Consider the following 20,461-nt stretch of genomic DNA (forward strand, 5'->3'; position numbering starts at 1 on the left):
AAAAAAAAAAAAAAAAAAAAAAAAAGGAAATGGTGGCAGCTGTGACCCACAGCTTTTAGAAATAATACCAATTCATTAAATATATGTGTCATTACTAATGGAAAAATGATTAATGAGAAGCAAAATTGGTTAAGAGTTTACAAAAATTAAGAGTAGGCTAAATAAGAATACTGAAGCTTTATAACTTTTGAAGGATTTTTTGAATGCACAATGAAAAAAGTGGCAAAAATACATTAGATAAGTATTTGAAAATATTGAAATATATATTTTTAAAATAATGTAATATATAATACAAATTAATGATGGAGAAAATGATGGTATAAAGGGCTGTTTACTTCAGTATTTCAGTAAAATATGTGTTTATTGCTATCATTGTTATCAGTAGAATAAGATGAATTTTCTTCCCTGTAATTGCACATTTTTAATTAAGATACAGAATCTACTCATAAATGTGACTTTACATACATGTAATCAAGAGTTAAGTTCTATAAGGTATAGCACAAAGATAAGAAATACCTCCACGAATTCCCCCTCAAAGAGAAGACCAATACACAAAACAAATAAATAAAATCAAACCTACAGGAGTAATGCAGTTTTGCCTACAAATTTCCCCACAAAAGAAGTATCTGAAATTATTATTCCCAACTTCTACAACAGTATCATCTAGTACTGTCACAGTTAATAAGCCTTGCAGAATGCTGTGCCTGTCTGTTTTGTCTCCCCACCTATTTTACCTATCTCAGTATATTCATTTCTTTTCCTCCTACAAATGGAATGATTTCAATATCACTGCAAGAGTCTATAGCCCCCAAACCTATTTTGCATTTACAACTGCAGTTGACAACTCGACAACTGTTCTGTTTTTGGTGTCTTGTCACTGTAGACACTCAAAAACTAATAGCAAGCTAAACGTGCTGTTGTTTTAAGTTAATAATTTCATGCAAACAGAATATGCAGGAGTGCAGCAGCTAGCTACTGTACCATGACACTACTCTTGTAGCATCCTGATGAGAAGGAAAAGACAATTAAACACAAGCTTTCTCCTGAGGTGAACTAAGGCTTGAGAAAGTATTCTTTATAATTAGCTGTAAGATATGATGAGAGTGCAAAAAGAATTCAAAACCTCAACTCCAAGGAATAAACATAGATGCACAAATACAAAAATATGAAGCTATAATTAACACCATAGTTAGCACCAATATACTGGACACAGAATTAAAAATGCAAAAGCCTGATCAAGTGCTGTCAGAGATCAATAATATCACTTTCCATTTTTATGTAAATAAGTTTTTATATATTTGTTGCTAAGCCAACTGTGAGAAATTATCAGAAAACATTCAGAAAGACAAATTCTGTATCTTCTCTACTGCTAGCACACCTTACCTGTGTATATATATTTAAAAAGTAGATCAAAATGATGCAAAGAATATGCAACTGCTACTATAAAGTTTGATGCCCTTATTCAATCACAAACAAGTTATCACCTATCAGTACAAGCAGATGCCTGTCTTTCAATTACACGGAAACTTTATTTCTCACTGCAGGAGTAAAAATGTATAAAATGCTTATGTAATTTCATAAAGGAAAGGTCTTAAAAAAGCATATGTTAGCACTAAGATGTATTAAAACATCTTAGTGCTAACTTTTCTTTAAGAATCACATTTTTAAGTAAGATTGTAATAATTATTTTCTCATGTGATTTTTCTGTTCATGCTTGTTGTCCAGAAAGGGCTGCACATTGGAAAACATAAAATATGTATTTTGATGACTGTATCTGACTTAGTGACTTAGACTTTAAATGGATGCTTCCTTTACTTCAGAATGACATTCCCCAGTGAAATGAACTCAGAGGAAGGAATTTCAACATAAGGGCAAATCAACTCTTTATTGACACTCCAACATTGAAATGTGACATAATTTCATTTTTGAAAAATACTATGTTCACACCAAAAATAATTCCTTTGGAATCTTCTTCCGCATAGAAGAATTCAAAGAAAACCAAAGTCAGGGACTCCAAATCCAAACTTTTAGACTGATATCAGAAATATCTGTACAGTAACTAGGCATCATATTGCTACCTTCTCATTCAATCAGTTAAGAGGTCTATATTCTGTTTGCATAGAAATTCATTCTTGGACAGAGTGTGCTTTAGGTCTTCACAACACTTCACCACTCAGTCATGCATACTGGCTAAGAAATGCTGCATTTATGGTTTTCATTCCATGAGTTACAGATCAAAAGAAAACTATTAAAAATCAACTATTCTTCACAATAGCATTAACTTGGGGGGGAGGGGAAGGGACAAAAGAAAAAAGAAGAAAATTTTACATAGAATAGCAATAAAAAATTGTAGGATTTAATTTTGAAAACCATCAATTAACAGACATAGACCAGTGCAAACTTACTGTCTTACTGCTGACTTCGGGTCTTGAATAAACTGCCGAGGTTTTCTCCTAAAGGAAAACACCTTTCCCTGCTCTTTTAGGCTTCAGTTGTGAGACATCTCACCAAAAGTCTGGTAGTCATGCCACTGCCTGATATGCTTTATATAGTGGACTGGATAAATATGTGTAGTTGCTTGGCTCAAAGACTTGGATAAATTTTTATTCTACCCCCATTTCTTCTTTTTTTTTTCTTTGAATGCATTATTTTCACATTGAAATGAAAATAAGAGATAGAAGTTATAATGATTAACTTCAAACATTTAACTCAAATTATATTGGTGGTATTCACAGTTGTAACTTTGGGGGAATTTTTTTTTTATTTCCTTTTTTTTTTTTTTTTTTTTTTTTTTTCTTTTTTCTTTTTTAAAACATACATGTATATAACTTGAAAACTACATCAAGGCATTCTGATACTACAGCCATTCCTTAGGATTCCGCACCCCCTCAGGCCTTCAGAACCTACAAGATGTAAAATACCCTAGACGAAGAAGAAAATGGTTTTTGCAATCCCTTTTCCTTGTCTAGCTGCTTAGCAGGGATTTTATTTTATTTTGGCTTAGATAACTATGTCATGATCTGGACTCGCCTCAGGCTGAGGAGACTGATGTACTGCTGCATACTGAACTCAGATGTGGCTTATTTGAAAACTTAGTCATTGCTTTTTACTGAAGACCTCCTGTCATGTACACAAAGAAGAGAATCAGGACCAGCACAAACACAAAACTGTAGCAGTCCTGGTTTTGATTTTTAATCCTGACAACTTCCATTAGTATCCATTCACTAAGTAAATTAATTTCAAAAGTGATGGAACTAAGACATGAGACTATAAACACATTTTATTCTGTATGACATAAACCAGCTCTTTTAGAATGTACAAGAAAATGGAGCACTGTGTATCTTATGTCATATCCGTAACATGACCACTCATGAAGAGAGACAAAATCTAATATTACTATGCCCTAGTAGATTAATTTGAACTATTGGGATTTGGAAAATGTCTCGCTATAAATAAATTATGCATGTATATTAATGACTTCTGATAAAAGGTGGATTATTTCAATCCAGTAATTGCAGTAATTCAAAACTGACAAGCAAAATTACATGTCATGGTAAAAGCATTTTATAATCCCTACCCCTTTCATGCATACTTCCACAGAAGTCAGTATCTTACTCATAGAAATCTGTAAAAAAGTAAATGCTTATGTATTCATATTACATTTTGGAATGAAAAAAAAAAAAAATCTGGACACTGCATAATATACATCTTTGTCTGGCTTTAAAATAGATATTAAAGACATATATTTAGAATGTTTTATGGGATTACCTTGAAGACACATTTTGAATCGATTTATGTGTCTCACCCTCCAGCAAACAAGATGTATTTTAAAGTTCTTATACTTTAGCTATAGACTAAATATGGCCATAGAGTTGTTAGCCATTTCTTGCATTTGCCTAGTAATATTTTTCACAGCTGCAAAAGTGCATACATTATCAAGGAAATTACATACTTAAGGAAGTATTTAATTTATGCTCTGGAAGATTAAATTTTTTTACACAGTCATATATCCTTGTTACCACGATATGCAATTGTGATCATCTGTGCATCCTGCTAAACCAGCATTAAAAAAAAAATCAAACTCTCTAACATAACAGTAACTACCCTAAAGAATGCAATGAATTTCAAATTCTTTTAACTCGAAACACAATTTCAAAACTGTGTAAGCTATAGAGAAGCACACAGTGACAGACTAAGTTTCTGTATTCTATACTCTGTATGCTGTGTTGCATGGCAGCCCTCCCATGATAAGACTTTGATCAACATTAGCTCACTTAGAGGATGATTTATTAAGATGGCAGAAGCACCCTGGTCACACAGCATGAAGCCTTAGGGCTGCTGTGAATTTAATCTGTTACTCTACTGACTGACCACCAAGAAAACAACCAATGTTAAATATAGCACAGACATGTTAAAATACAATCCACTTGAGATCTAAATTGACTACTTCGTTTTGAAATTGTTTAATTGTAATATTAATTTTGAAGATATTTAAGCCAACTATGTGTTAGCTGTTTGTTGAAGTAATTTAGAAAATAACAAAAAAAAACAAAAACACACACACACACACAAAAAAAAACTCCACACTGAAGTATCTCTGTAGTGTTTAATGCTAACAACTTCAAAGAGCAACGTTTTAAACCTTAAATAGTGTCACCTTTCAGAGGTAATCTACATTTATACAGATGTGATCATGCAGGATAATGATAGGGTTTGTTTTTTAGGCTGATTCTGTTGCTCTAAGACAGATTTTTTTTTTTAAATAGCAGGCAAGAAATTACTGTAAATCCAGCACTAAATAAATATACCTACATAGCTATTCAGCAATCAAACCGTACATATAAAAATTCATTTCTATGGGCACCCTTGTGAATATATTCAGAAGCATCTATGAAACAACAACAAGAAAAATTAAATGAAAATGTCATCCTTAACTCCTGTTTCCTTAATTTAACAGGAGATGATTATCATATCTTCAAAAGGTACTGCTAGGTAGGGCCAGATCACTCTGCATCAGGTCTTTCCTCTTATTATTTAACTTCACAGTATGACCAAGTAATTTTGATAGCAAACTTATTTATCTATTTAGTTACTTAATTTACTATGTTAATAAATTATGATATATCTGAGAAATTAAGATGGCAATTAGCTGGTTTGTTTCCCCAGTAGCTAGGCAATTATTAGGAAGAAAATACTATACCAGGATAATGCAGTTTTGGCCAAAGAAAACTGAATGGAGAGACAAATTGGTTGTCACAGGTTTCCTTAACCAAAGGATGCTAGTTTTGTTACCACCCTTACCACACTGAGGACAATAAGTAGAGCCTGTGCCATGTTTTAGACTATATTACAGTAATCACTTATAATTTAAGACAACATCCTAAGACAGTCCTACTTGCAGCAAGGCTATTCATTCCCATGCAATGAGTTAAAGGTGTTGAACTTCACTTTCAAACTAGGGAATGTAATTCAGATTGCTTCATTAAAGACCATAAGAGATAATGAAAAAAAAGGTAGAGAAAAATGTTTTTGTGTGAAGTTCAGTCATCTGAAAGGAAGTTTGTTTTAAAATTTGCTCTAATAAAATATTACGGATTTGCCATGACAATACTGAACAGAATGAATAAGCAAATAAAAGACAAGAAAAACACACTTTAGAAGAACTTAAAGTACTGTATAAGATGGTTTCACATCATACAGAAGAAGGCTATCAATGGCCTTCTCTTAAATTATTACATCACTCTATCTTTTAGAAACAGAGAATGCAAAGTGCATTTTAAAATGCATCTGTAATACCAGCTCCTCTTCAGCTATATCCAATGCCTATATTCAGTGTATTTCCTTCAGCTTTCTTGCCAGAATCCTAAAAGAGACATGAAACTAGAAGTATCTGAAATAAAATTAAATGATTTTGAATGAATTTTCTAATAGTATTGTTAACAGATTTCCTGATTTTCCTGATGGATGCTAAAAAGCTGATGTATACACTCAGTTGTGATTTTCTTCCCAAAGATTCTCATTCATTCTCACTCCTCTACAGTCACAGCCAAAAGAGGTCTGTGTTTGGCTGTACTGTGTAAAGCTGCCTCAGTTAAACAGCTGCCTCTGTTAATACAGAAGTTAAATGGTATCACTGAATCACTTCTGTCCTGTCCTTGAAAGACCCAAAACACAGAGGTTAAACAGATTCTGTATTCCAATCCATTCCTACAGTTCTCTTCTCGCCCACTAAGTATTTTCCTGTTTTGCTTTTCTAATGACTCTTCTTTCATCATTTCATCCCCTCCCCTACTCCTCATGACAATAAAGATGAATTAGCTTGTCTCAACCACTATTAATTCATTTACTGAAAAAAAAAAAGATATATATATAAATAAAATATAAGGAGAAATACTCATTTTATTCCAGTGCCTCTGGTTCTGACAACCATGGAAAATAATGATCTAAAACAATGATAGCAAAGGAGTATCAAAGTATTAACATTATATGGATGCAGGTATATAATTAGGACACAGGACTTGTGTTTATCTAGCTGTGACACATTTTATTTCTGTTACTGTTTGATTTTACATTTTAGAAAATATTTTTGTAGGTAAACATATTTTATCTGTAAAAACAAGTTTAGATTTCATTAAAGAGAACTAATGGAGCTCAATAGGGAAATACTAACTGAAAATTGGAAGATGTCTTTAGAAGAGTGAATTTAAACCAACTCTTGAATTTCAGATGTAAAATAAATTTGATCAGTCCTTAATCAGGTTCCAGAAGCTGATCACATACTCCCTCACCTGGAACAAGTACCCAATTAAGAGACAATTAGTTTGAACTTCTGAATGCTTCATAGAATCTTTAACAGAATAAGGTAATTTATTTTGAAAATGAGGCTTATGGTCCTTTTTTTCATAGGAAGTACTAAAAGTACTAAAAGTACTGGTATTCGACTTATGTCACCGTTAATTGCTTTGAACTACTCTAACCACTTACCTCGAAGAAAAAAATGCATATTCTACACAGTTATTTTCCTTATTCATTCTTGTTCACCACAAGGTTTACGTGGTATGAAAAGGACTTTCTCCTGATTTTTACCTTTTGATCAACTTATTTTTCCCAGTATGGAAAAAAAATCCAGACCAAAATATGTCAGAAGTAAAATGACCATTAGTTCCAATGGAATTTTTATTTGTGTTACCAATAAAATTACTGATATCATTTATGCAAGTCTACTTTCTTTGCCAGTATATATACAAGCAGGTATATAATTTTGACAGCTATTACTGAATTGAAGGAAAAGTATTCCTCCCATCCCAAAAATAGTCTTAAGATAATATGAACTCTTGTAATTTCCAATGTCCACGACTGAATTAAGTTATAATAAAATAAACTATGTCTCAAGTTGGAATAAAGAACAGGTAGTGTTTGAGGTAACAACAACAACAACAGCAACAAAAAAAAAAAAAGCTTTTTGTGTAGTGGAAAATAATTATGCTTCACCTTTTTAAGCCTATGCTTTCAGCTACACTATACTTATTAACAGAACTGGTGACACACACTTATTTTTCAGATTGTTGGTGGGCACTATCTACTACACATCTGTGAGAGAATCACAACTTCATAAGAATCTACCATGACAGACATACTCAATTCTTATGTTTATGCATCCTTTTCGCAGATCTTCCCCTCCACCCCTCCCTCCCCCCTCAAGCCCCCAAATTGGGGAAAAGTAAATAAGGGGGAACATAATCACTCTGATTTCATACTTTGATATCAGAATTATATTAGCTCTAATAAAGTAAGAAATGCAATTCTGTCATCAAGCCACAGCAGCATCTTGCTATGTTTATTCAATTAATCATAATGAATTGCAAGATATACAGTACAGTTAAAACCTCATTGCCTTTTAACAATAACTTTCAACTCTTATATGTCTGTAATTGTATACATCATTAATTGCAAATGAAAAATGCAGAAATTTTCTACTTCTTTTGCTTCAAAAATAAATTCAATTTTGTAGTTTTACTGTACGTTTTTATTCAGTTGGTGGGTAACAAAGCATTTTTTTTTTGCTGGTATATGCATGTGTTCAAGTGAATAGTTCAAGTTTTCTTTTTTCTTCTGTATGCTCAAGTCTTGAACAACTAACTAACCCCTCACAACATCCCTGTGAGGTAGGAACTTATGCTGTATTAAAAGAAAGAACAACAACAGCAGCAAAAAAAAGGAAGTTGGGAAATTAACTTTGTTTCAATGATTTGGAAAAACTAAAAGACTAACTAAAATAGTAACGAGGCGCCTTGTATTCCTCCTCATTCTGATGTGACCGTGAAAATACAACACTTCTCATCAGTTTCAGTAGCTTCTGTAAAATGTCTAACACATTTCACATTAATACCACAGTGGTCATTGTCAATAGAGAATGATATTTTTCATATGAAATGAAAAGTACAACATAATTGACCTGCACACACGTATATTTCATTAACTAAATTTTTTTAAGACATTGAAGAATACTTAAAACTTTTAACCATAACAAAAATATAAATATACTGTATAAATAATTTATTTTAACAGTAAGAGCACATGTAATGGTTGCACGCCTAAAAAGTCAGCGGCTATATTTAATTGACCAATTCAAAAACCCATACAGCAATTTGTCTACTTTACATAATTTAAAGAAAAATATGATTTGCTGGTAAAATTTTATAATGGATATACTTGCCCTCTATCATCGTAGGTGTTGGGTGAGTATGTTTAATATGAATGGCAGATTCTTGTTTCTTTCATATCAAAAGAACAAATATATTCATTATAAAAAAAACTTATTTACAAGACAAAGTGAAGCCTGTTCTAGCTCCATGCCAATATAAATAAATGGTTTGGAAGTGATTCTGTTCATCAAGTTTAATATAAACCATAGTAACCCGAAAAGAGTAATCAGATGGAACAAGATTTAATAACATACAAACCAAAATTAATGATTGTCTGATTGTTTCCATTAACAGCATAGCTATCCCAATTATTGTTTTTATATATATATTATGTAACTTAATAGTCAGAGAGATCAAAATAAAAACAGATTAATTACATTAACTCAGTGCATTAAAGGACTGTATTTTCTTTTCCACTACCATTTTTAAGACTACAGAAGAGCACAATGTAATGAATGTAACAACTTCCTAACAACAAACAGGTGTCAATCTTCTCTTTAATCCCATAAAATCTAAAGTTCAAAAGCCAATAAACACAGTAAGAAGAATGACAACCAAAAACTGCCATATGAGTGCAAAAGTAGTTATTTCACAACCATCCATATGGCAAACTTGTGCAATATTATTTTGATCATAAATCTGGAATAGTGACAGTTGACTTCTGTTTTATTTATCCTGTTACTGCAGCATCTATAAACCAGTAAGAATATAATAATATTTTATATTAAACCCTTCAAAATAAGAAAACATTAAGTTAGCTTAGAAAATGATTTTCATCTCTTATTCAATTTAAAAGTACAGTTTCTTGCAAAAAACTCCTTTGAGATTTCAAGTATTTGAAGAAGAGGCTATGTATAAAAGTGCAAGGAGAAAAAAATTAATCTCTTTCTAAAGTAGGTATAAAGATGTATTATGGACAAATAAAAACAACTGAAATTGGCATGGAATGGGTAGTTTGAAAATAACACTTTTTTGGATATACACATTTACTGAACAAAAATGCATGCATGGCAAACTGACATTTTTAAACTGGAAAATGTTACGGAAAAATAATGAAGCAACAGAAATAAACATGAGCTTTTCATTGCTGAGTTTTCGTTAATTGGCTGATTTAAGTGAAGGGCAATTTTAAGACCAAAACAGAGAACTACTGTATTAGAATACGACTTTCCCACTTGCAAACAATAGGGTTTTTCTTATTAATATCTGAAGAGTTGACACTGACCCTGATGCTCTCAGTGTTAGTAGGATTCTATTAGCAGTAGCAGTTGCAAACATATGGGTTTGCCAATAACAACTCACAATTTGTGCATAGTTGAGTCTTCGAAACTGAGCAAATTTGCTCTCAAAATCTCGCCAGCGCTTGCTGAGCTGTACCAGGGTTGGCTCCACTGCTTTTGCAGCCCCATCCTTAGACAGGCGTTCAGCCTGCCTGTTCACCGCATTCAGATCTTCCTTCTTCTTCTCCAACTCTCCACCAATCTCCTAGTGAGCAAAACCAATACAGGGCCCAGGACAGTTAGCTAACTAGATCAATCAACTTAGAATTAGCAAAATACTTCTGTCAGAACTTCCATTTCAATTTTATTGTTACAGTTAAAATGTTCAGCTATTTCTAATCTTAGAGGTAAACACAACAAAAAAAACCTGAGATTAAGAAATCTTCTTGGAGACTGGCTGTAGATATATTAGAATCTAGTACAAACTGAGAATTAGTTAGCAAAGGCCAACAGGTTTTACATTTTGATTCTTGCTAGTACACTGTAATGGGCAGTTGAAGAGTATTATTATTTTTTTAACTCATAAGGGTCAGCATATTCATGACAGATAGTTTGGACAGTTTACAAATATTTTATCTGAATCTTCAATACAGTGTTTAATTCCTGTTTTACTCTGCAGGAAACTCAACAGAGAATGAAGCAAAGAAAGACGAGGCAAAAAAAAACTAGGAAAACCTTTGACAATATGTAAATCAATCTACAGATTTTGACAATGACATATGAATGTTCAGATGAAAATGAATGTGCTAACATGAGATAGAGGTCATCCATATATCGGTAAGTCATTAGTTCATCTGGAACAAAGATACATAAAATCAATTACAATTTTTACTAAAAAACATTTGATGCTTCTTAATACATTGCACACTCCATATTGACAAAAAAATTTATTTAATGTTTTTCAAATGATTTATGTAACAATTATTGTAACAAAAGAATACAAGAGATAGTACAACAAAGAAATACCAATTTGAATACAGATTGTTAGCATTTCTTTTATTATAAATCAGAAATAATCTATTGAAATAATAATATTTTACATCTATTGAAATATTCATTTCATTTCCATTTTTTAAATTAATAAATTTATATCTCAAAATGATCTATCATTGCCACCCCCAAAAAAACATTACCTTTAGCTTCTGTTCATCTTTGTGGTCTGGTAGACTGGCTAACTTTTTCTCAATGTCATCCAGCCATGTCATTAGGTCATCAGCCTGTCTCTTGTACTGATACCATTGATGAGAAATCTCTAAAGCCTTTTTTCTTCTTTGAGACCTCAAGTCCTGTTCACAGTGCAGATATTATTAGAATATGGATGAAAGACTTATAAAATATAAATTGGCATTTGTGTACACTGAAGGAAAAAAAGGAAAAGTACACAGGTCCACAATTTTTAATTAAATGATGATATTTAAATCAAATGTGGAAGTATCTGAACACAGGGTATTTTCATCAGTTTGACAGGTAAATGTTTAAGCTGAGGGTACATGAATAAATCAGTGAGCAGTCAGCAATATTCAGAGAAGTCCTACATAAATATCAATATTTTTACATATAAAACAATTTTCCTCAGAATACTTACTGGATGGAAGGAAACACAGCCCACTTACTAGCTAGGTACAAGTGGGCTTCCTGTGTTTTGTAATCAATTGTGAAATTCTAGCCTACGTGAGAATTCTGTAGCTATTCAAAAGAAAATAATTTCAATGCAAAAATGTATTATAGACCATTGCATACCAAATGTGTTTATGACTCGGATTTATAAAAGTATTAAAACTTCTATTGAACAGGACATTAAAAAACACAACTTCCTTGACAGTATTATTAAATATACCTTATGTCCTTAGCTTCATTCATGAAGAGTTCAGAAAATACTTTCACTACAATAGCATCTTACTAAGAAGCAACTTTAGAAAAAACTTACATAATTTATTAAAAAAGAAAAAAGAAAACATAAACAAATTTGCTTCAACCTTTCTTGAAAAGTTTATTTGACAAAGTTGAATGCTGAACTGAATAACCCAAAAAGAAAACAACCAGTAAAAATCTGGCCAATAGTATAGCTCTGAAAAGAGTCTTCTCCTCCACAAAGAATTTGAATTAGTTCTGTTTAACTTGAAAAAATCCAAGACAAACCTAGCAGATTTCAAGTTACTGTGTACTGTGAACAAAATCACAACATATTCCATCTACTATTTTACTGCATTCACACAGTTCAATTGTAAAAATTAGAATGAAATCCATAGGAAACAAAAGATGATGCTCAAAAATAAGTAATAATTAAATGTAAACATGCATAAACACATGTAAAAATGTGTTCCTAGTGTCAAGAAGAACGAAACAAAAATTTTCAAGAAAAAATCCTCCTGATGAAGGATAAACATTTCAGCTACAACTGCCAGAGACTATGCCTCTTAGGTGACCAAAGGTGATCTTTCAACTACAAAATTCTTCCTTTCCGTATTTTATTTTTCTCCAGAAAGTTGGCATCCTCAAATAAATCTCCCAGCACAGAATTTAGACGTATGACTTTGATTTTCAGCTTCTTAGCTGCTAAGTCTACTGATACAGATATACTGATATAGATTATAATCTACCCCACCAGTATTTTAAAGAGGGAAGTGCCACTTTTCATGTTGAAAGAGATCAGCATGCTACTTTTTTTAATGAAGTATAAACCAGATTATTAATTACAACAAAAGTGTTCTACCACCCAGAATCTAAATTTGTGAGGCTGTATTGTAACTAAGGTCTGGAATTCTGTTGGAGAAATATAAAAAGTGCAAAGCATATTTAAAAAAGGTAATATAATCAAATAAGTGTTTACTGTCCAATTGGCAATCACCTGGTCGTAACAAAACTGTGACAAAACAGTGTCCATTACACTGCATAATTAATATGCCTTTTCCAAAGCTTCAAGAAAAGTGTAGAAGCAAATACATGCTTATAGCTGAATAGTTTCAAATGATTCATCTCTAAATAGTAATGAGGATTCATTTAACTTTACAGAACATTGCCCTGAAATGATGAAAAATCTGTTTTATTTGTATGTGCTTATAATGGTAGCTCCTATACCTTGAGAGCATTATGTTTAGTCTGCAACAGCTGCTGTTTTATCTTTATTTCCTCCCGTTGTCTCTCATCTGTGATTCTTTTCTGAAGCGTGTCGCCCCTTTGCAGCAATTCTTTCACTGTGCTCTCATCCTCTTCACTCTGATTTAAAATAATAACAGGTAAAATGGGCATTTAATTTAACTACCACTTAAGTACTAGGAGTTTTCGACATATAAACTTTTACCTCCTATGGTAAAGATCTAAAAGCTACTTGCAGTTTTGTTCTGAAGACACAATAGCTTTCACTTACTTTCTATATCACTTGAAAGGTACGAATAAAACAGCAAATGAAAAGCTACAGATGTTTGATACTAGACTTTACAGAACATCCAGGATAAGAGGATGAAAACATTAAAGGCAAAAGGATAAAATATTTCTAACTTTAAAACAGAAAGGTGTATCTGAAATACTCTAAGAAAGTTTCAGTAGTCATTGATATCGTCAGTATGCTAGGACAATGTGATTCCTAAGTATTTCACATAATAGTATCATCACAATACAAAACAGCTATTCTAGCATTGAAAATGGTACCACTATGCACTCGATACAGAAGGTGAATCTCTTCCTACAGATTTCAAGACCATTTTTGAAACAACACTAAACATCCTATGTATATAAACAGAAAAAATATGCTCAAGCATCGGAACATTACCCAATAAAACTTAATTCACTTATTATTTACCCCTTCAGTAAATACCGCCTCAAATTGCTTATGTTTTTCCTGCATTAAAAAAAAAAAAAAAAAAAAAAAAAAAAAAAATTCATTTTAGCATTGATCTGAAAGATCTATCTTTGAATAATACCTTGAAAGGAAATACAATACTTTTTACTTATATTGCCTATAAAGAAATATATATCTGATCTTGCTGAGGATTCACAAAGTGAGGATCCTAAAGATGATTGGCTATCTAAGACATGTCATTCCTCTGAAAATTGTATTAAAGAATTCACAGCAGTATTTTGTTTGTGACGTTTTGTTTTTGTTTTAATACACTTACATTGTTTTACTATTAACAAATAGGAAACATAAATAATAAAACTTATCACAGTCACATGTATTATTCACAATATAAGGTATGACCATATATGTTAATAACTAATCTCTGTGTTATTTGTCGTTAGTGAATGTCTTCTTTTACATGACTTCTAAACTAATGCTAATTTGGAACCTTTGAATTTATAATATATTAGCATAGTAAAATTCTGTCCAAGTCATATCTAAAGATCTTAAGACAAATAAGGTAGTTTCTCATTTTCACTCTGGACTTTTTCATCTTTCTATCTACTTCACTCAAACTTCCATTTCAACCAAATTACCATATCTTTATTGAAGTCCTCCTCTTTCAGATTCACCCCCTGCTGAATTTCAACCTCCAGTGGTTCAAGCAATTTTTGTATATCGAAGTCAAATTGCTCCAATTCCTTCAAAGGAATGAAGGGCTAGAATGGGAAAAATACAGATATAATTTATTTAAATTACGTAATTATTAGTCTTATTAGAAGCATAAACAAGAACAGACATCAGTTCCACTTCCTATTACTAAAACATTAGTAGATTTTCCATAAGATGAAAAAATTATCACCATGCAACTCCAACTACCCACATACACAAATAAAGATTGGTACTTAAGAATACTCTAGAGTTCTCGTGTAAGAAATATAAGAATTCTGTGGCAAAGTAAGATTTAAAGAAAAAAAATGATATTTTCACATTTGTGTGCAAGAATAGGCTCAGATAAAGTGTCTAAAAAATTAAGTTTAAACAATCCTCAGAAACAGTATAGCAACAAGCAATCCATTTAGATGAATAACTACCTTCTACTACCAATTGAAAACAATTTCAGGATAATTTGTCACAGTGTTTTGAAATCATTGTTCTGTCAAAAAGAACAGCAAAAATCCCAGATTGATTACATAGTATCCATCTTAAAACAAAACAAAACAAAACAAAACAGTTAAACTTCACATAAGATATCCACTTAGTGATACTATGTAACATAGTAAAAACAGAAGTAAACAAAACCTTCTTTAAGAAATCACTCCATGTGAGGTCTAAAAAAGGCAAAGCAGAGAGGGACTATCTTTCCCTGCCGTCACCCCTCTTTTGATGCAGCCCAGGAAACTGTTGGCCATCTGGGCTACAACAGTACACTGCTAGATCATGTCCAGCTTTTTGTCCACCAGGACCCCTACATCCTTCTCCACAGGGCTGCTCTTGATGAGTCTGTAGAAGTATCTGGGATTGCACTGATCCAAGCGTAACACTCTGCACTTGGCCATGTTAAACTTCATTCAGTTCACGTGGCCCCAGTTTTCATTCTTGTCCAAGTCACTCTGGATGGCATCCCTTCTTTCTGTCATGTTGACTACACCACTCAGATTAGTGTCATGAGTAAATTTCCTGAGAGTACACTTGATCCCCTTGTCTATGTTACTGATTAGTATGTTGAAGAGCACCAGTCCCAAGAGTTCCCTTGGGAGACACTGCTTGTGACTGGTCTTCACCTGGGCATAGATTTGTTAGTCATAACCCCTGTGACCGTCCAACCAATTCTTTCTTATCCAACAGACCAGCCTGCAAATCTCTCCAATTTAGAGATAAGGACAGGGTGCATGACCACATCTAGGCAGACATCATCAGTTGTCCTTCCTTTGTCCACAGGTGTTGTCACTCCATCATAGAAGGCCAACATTTTGGTCAGGCACAATCAGCCTTTGGCGAAGTCATACTGGCTGTCTCTGATCACCTTCTTGTCTTGCACATGCTGTAATTCAACCTCCAGGAGGATCTGCTCCATGAACTTCCTAGGCAAAGAGGTGAGGCTCACTGGCCTGTAGTTTCCCAGGTTTTCCTCTCTTCCTTTCTTAAAAATGGAAGTCATGTTTTCCTTTTTCCAGTGACCAGGGACTTCACCTGACAGCCATGACTTTTCAAATATGATGGCGAGTGACTTGGCAGTCATATCAGCCAGTTCCTTCAGGACCCTGGAATGTATGTCATCAAACCCCATAGACTTGCACCCATTCAGTCTGACAAAGTGATCTCTAACCTGTTCTTCTCTTAATGACCTAGAATCTCCTGGATGTACTTCTGTCTACCTACTAAAGGCATAAGTACATTATATTTTTGTCACTTCCCTTGAATATTTCAACACATTGGTCTTTATTATAAAGCATATGTTTGTAATCAAGATGTTAATAATCAAAGCTATTCAGTCAAACAAAAGAGGCTAGACATCAATTGACACTCAGAAGATGTGTAAAACTTTATCAGTTGTTCCACAGATAAACTGGGAGATTTAGAGTAAAAATATTATAATTGTATCTGGTTGATCATTTTCACGACAAAGACTTTGTACGCTTGTACACACTAATGGAAATATAACAATGGTTGATATTCATAAGGAAACATACTGTGCTCACAAATTTTCATCAAGAAGCTCAGCTTCTTACCTAGCAACTACTTCAACTAAGGCAGAAATAATAGCAAAATACTAAGTAATCTATACTCTGATCATTTAGATCACTTCATCAAAGGATGCATCATCACAACATTTCATCTTACAACATTGTGGAAGAGTATGGCAAAACTCAGAAGGAGCTCCATATTGCAGTATTCAGAATGGAAATGTTACACAACAGAATCGTTTGTACTACATATCCTCTGTCTACAGTTTGTCCTTCTGTAATGAGTAGAAGCACACTGCAACTGCTGAAATACTACTGACGGCTGCCAGGAAACAAAACAAAACAAAACAAAACAAAATCCCTAACACAATCACTCTAGGTCACAGGAAAAACGTACCCCACCACAATGGCTGGGGGTTGGGAAAGTTGGGAGGGGACAGATGACCAAAATTGGCTGAAGGGATACCATATCATGTAATGATTAGTTCCAGAAAATCAAAGTAAGAAACAAACAGAAAAACAAAGAAGCAAAACCAAACCAACCAACCAACCAAACAAACGTAAGAGAGAGGAAGAAGTGGGGTACAACTTCCAAGGTATCCATTGATGAGAAATACGCTGAGCACCAGTGTGCTTAGGGAATGCAATGAGTCTTTGTGTCACTTGCTTTTTTCCCCTTACTTATGAGATTGTTTCTATATCAACCTGCAAGTTTTCTCAGTTTCACTTTTCCTATTCTTATCCTCTATCTCACTGAGGGGATGAGTTCTCAGTGAGTTGCTGTGTGAGCGCTTAGATGCTGCTAGCCTCTACAATAGCACAGTATCAATATTCCTCAAAATTTATGTTAAAACTAGCTAGAAAAGAAGCTGCTTTGGAAAAAAACATGTCTTGTTTATCGTTGTGCAGTAAGAAATGTTACACTGGTCAAAGAAATAATGTCAATGACTCTGCACTCAGTTAAAGAAGGTACTCGCACCCCTGAAGAGCAAAATGATTTGGAAATCACCCAGTTAAAGTTCATCTTAGCTAGCAAAGATGAAATGATACAGTCAGACAATTGTTGGAACTTGCTTGTATTACAAAACAAGTAGTCTTTTAATTTCTCAGCCAAATAGAGCATCAGTTTTAAACAATCCAGCAGTTTTTTGCCTGTATACAGGCTATGAGAGAGTACTTGTTTTTCAAGAAAGACTAATATATCCTGAAAAAAAAAAAAAAAAGGTCAAAATAACATATACTTCTCAAAGTGAGAGGCCATAAAAAACAGTTTTCTAAAGTACTCACACATATCCTTCTTTGCACAATTCTTGCATTTAAGATTAATATGATTCATTTTTAATTCAACAATGACAATTACATGCCACTGTTCATCATTGCAGTTTATAAGTGTGCAATTAAGTAATATACTGAAGAAAAGAAAACCCAAATCATACCCTGGCTTTCTCCTCAGCTTTCCTGGAAGCCCTTTTAACTTCCCCTCTTGTTTTCAAGCAAATATTGACACAATTATTTCACACTGCTTCACAGTTTCTATCATTAAGCTTTTTTTTTTTTTTTTTTTTTCTCCTAATAGGATATGTTCTGTTCCACAAATGAAAACTAAATCAACTCAAATATGTACAAACAATGTGCTGATTACAGAGGGTACTAAGCCCTGTGAAAGCCCAGAACAGTAGATGGAAACCATGCAACCTTACTTATGCATTTATAAGGCTTATTTCCTTCTCTGCCACTGATCCTCTGTGCATTGATTTCCCGTGCTATTACACTAGCTACCACAAATACATAGGATCAGGACCTATACAGTCCTGCTATGCACCCTACGTGGCTGCCTGCTTTAATCTGCAAAACTACTCTTCACAATAAAGGTAGTGAAAACAATGGAGAAAAGAAATGATTTATATCCTCTCTCATTCCACGTCAGAAGTGAACTTGGCAAAACTTGTCTAAAAATGCCCTAATTCAAACTGAACTCAATTCAGTACTCAAACTAATTGAAGAGATAATTATTTGAAGTACTGTTGAAATATACATATACAAATACATGCATATCAAACCTTGACGAGTCTTGGCCTCATAGGAAAAGACATTTAATAAAAATTAGCCCCTCCAAACAAATACACACACAAAAAAAAAATAGTTATGGACAGTCATTTGAGAAGATTAAGAATCTTATTATTTCCTAAATAACATTCATTTTTTGTGTTAGTGAGATAACAGGTGTATGTTTATATAAACTTAGTGAATAGTAGTGAAAGAAGTCCCTTAATGCCAAATCCCTCTCAAACACTGACACTTTAAAAAAAATAAATAAATAAAATTAGGATTTTAACATATTTTCCTTTAAAATCTTAGCTCTTGAAGACTCTATAGTTCAGTGATAAGTTTTAACTGTGCACCTTATACAGATACCATTCTGTATGCATCTCCATATGGAAGCAAGTCTTCCTACCTTTCCACTCTTAATTCTTTGTGATATGGCAGCAAATCGATGGTTGAGCTCTGATAGTTTAGGCTCTATTACTTTCCTGCAGTGATCGCCACGGTTTGTCATCAAGTCTACTGCTTGGTCACGCACTGAGTCCACCTTTGGATGCATATCATTCAGCTCAGCCTTTAAGCGCTACAGTCCGTGAGCAAGAGACAGGGCTTGAAGTTAGTAATAAATGCAAAGAGAGAGAAAGAGAGAGAGAGAGAGTGTGCAAAGGAATAGGGAGCAAAACCATAAAGCAAATTCAGACAATTATGCATGAGCATGCAAACACAGTACAAATACATTAGGTAACATTCTTACTCACACTCCTCAACATTTATAGCAGGAATGTATCTATATATCTGTTTTCTGATCTTCTATTGGAAAATAACGGCGGACAGTGTTTCTAGACAGGTTATCTGCCATAATACAATCCTCAACATATTTGAGGGTACAATCAATTATTTTATGTTCCTAAAGATAAGGAGAGTTGCTAATTGTGTTAATGCACTGGCACAGGTTGCTCAAAGATTCAAGTGCCACATCCCTGGATGTGCTCAAGGCTGGACAGGGACCTGGGCAGCCTGATGTAGTGGGTGTCTGTGGCAAGGATTTGGAACAGGATAGTGTTTAGGGTCCCTTCCACTTCAAGCCATTCTGTGATTTTGTGATCATAATTCATACATTAAAGAACTCAAGGTAAAAGTTGCTACTTTCATTACTAGTTCAATAAGGTTCAGTGGAGGGATGGAAATACAATGAGATGAACACCAGTGTGATTTTTTTATACAGATCTATCCACAAGAAAACAATATCTTCTTCTGTAATAATAATTGTAACAGTACATGTCAATATGGGCACAGGCAAAAAAAGGGGAGCTACATATGAAGGAATCATAAACACATTTGGGCATTAGGAAGCATTTTACAATGTCTATGAAATGCCATTGTTCAACACAATTGTAAATTTTTATCGATGGCACAGATAATTGTACTTTGTGCTTTGCAGTGTCAAAATTGTTAATCTTGCTTCAGAAGTCTGTCCTGTAATCCTTCTGAGATCAATGAGCCATTGACTTTTGCTCTGTGTAAGTGCTACTTGGAAATTTTGATTGTCTTGGATTTTTTTTTGGTAAATGGTATCACTATGTTAGCATCAGCAATGCAATTCTGATTTTGATTTGCAAACTATTTCTCTGATAATATGCAACATTTCACACTGATTACTACAGTAAATACATATATAAAAATCCATATAGATAATAACTCAAAGTCCTTGACAAAGAAGTTATTTTAAATAGATACTTTGTCACAATTATCTTACATGTCACTTTTCATCAGTCTTCATCAAATGATGTAAGAGGCCAAATAAAGCCTTTAGATCAGTGCGCTAAGCCATTATTATACAGCTTATTCAACATGTAATATTCTTGTTCATGGTGTTGGACTGGCATCAATGCAAGCTGTGTTCATAGG

General features: G+C 33.4%; 1 protein-coding gene across 12 annotated transcripts in view; it reads right to left on the reverse strand.

Annotated features, from left to right (window-relative positions):
• Nucleotides 1–20,461, reverse strand: part of DMD (dystrophin) — a 986,794-nt gene that overhangs the window by 587,091 nt on the left and 379,242 nt on the right. For 11 of the 12 annotated variants that reach the window (XM_042866635.1, XM_042866641.1, XM_042866633.1 and 8 more), the window contains 5 exons: nucleotides 18,966–19,136; nucleotides 14,420–14,542; nucleotides 13,064–13,201; nucleotides 11,119–11,271; nucleotides 10,008–10,190 (listed from right to left, as the gene is read on the reverse strand). In XM_042866635.1, the coding sequence (XP_042722569.1) occupies nucleotides 10,008–10,190; nucleotides 11,119–11,271; nucleotides 13,064–13,201; nucleotides 14,420–14,542; nucleotides 18,966–19,136 (768 nt within the window). The remainder of the gene's footprint in view (nucleotides 1–10,007; nucleotides 10,191–11,118; nucleotides 11,272–13,063; nucleotides 13,202–14,419; nucleotides 14,543–18,965; nucleotides 19,137–20,461) is intronic. The other variant, XM_042866642.1, reaches the window with a different exon arrangement.

The sequence above is a fragment of the Lagopus leucura genome, unplaced genomic scaffold, assembly GCF_019238085.1.
Source record: "Lagopus leucura isolate 7727_CA_CO unplaced genomic scaffold, USGS_WTPT01 Super-Scaffold_100001, whole genome shotgun sequence".
In the NCBI taxonomy this organism is placed as follows: Eukaryota; Metazoa; Chordata; class Aves; order Galliformes; family Phasianidae; genus Lagopus; species Lagopus leucura.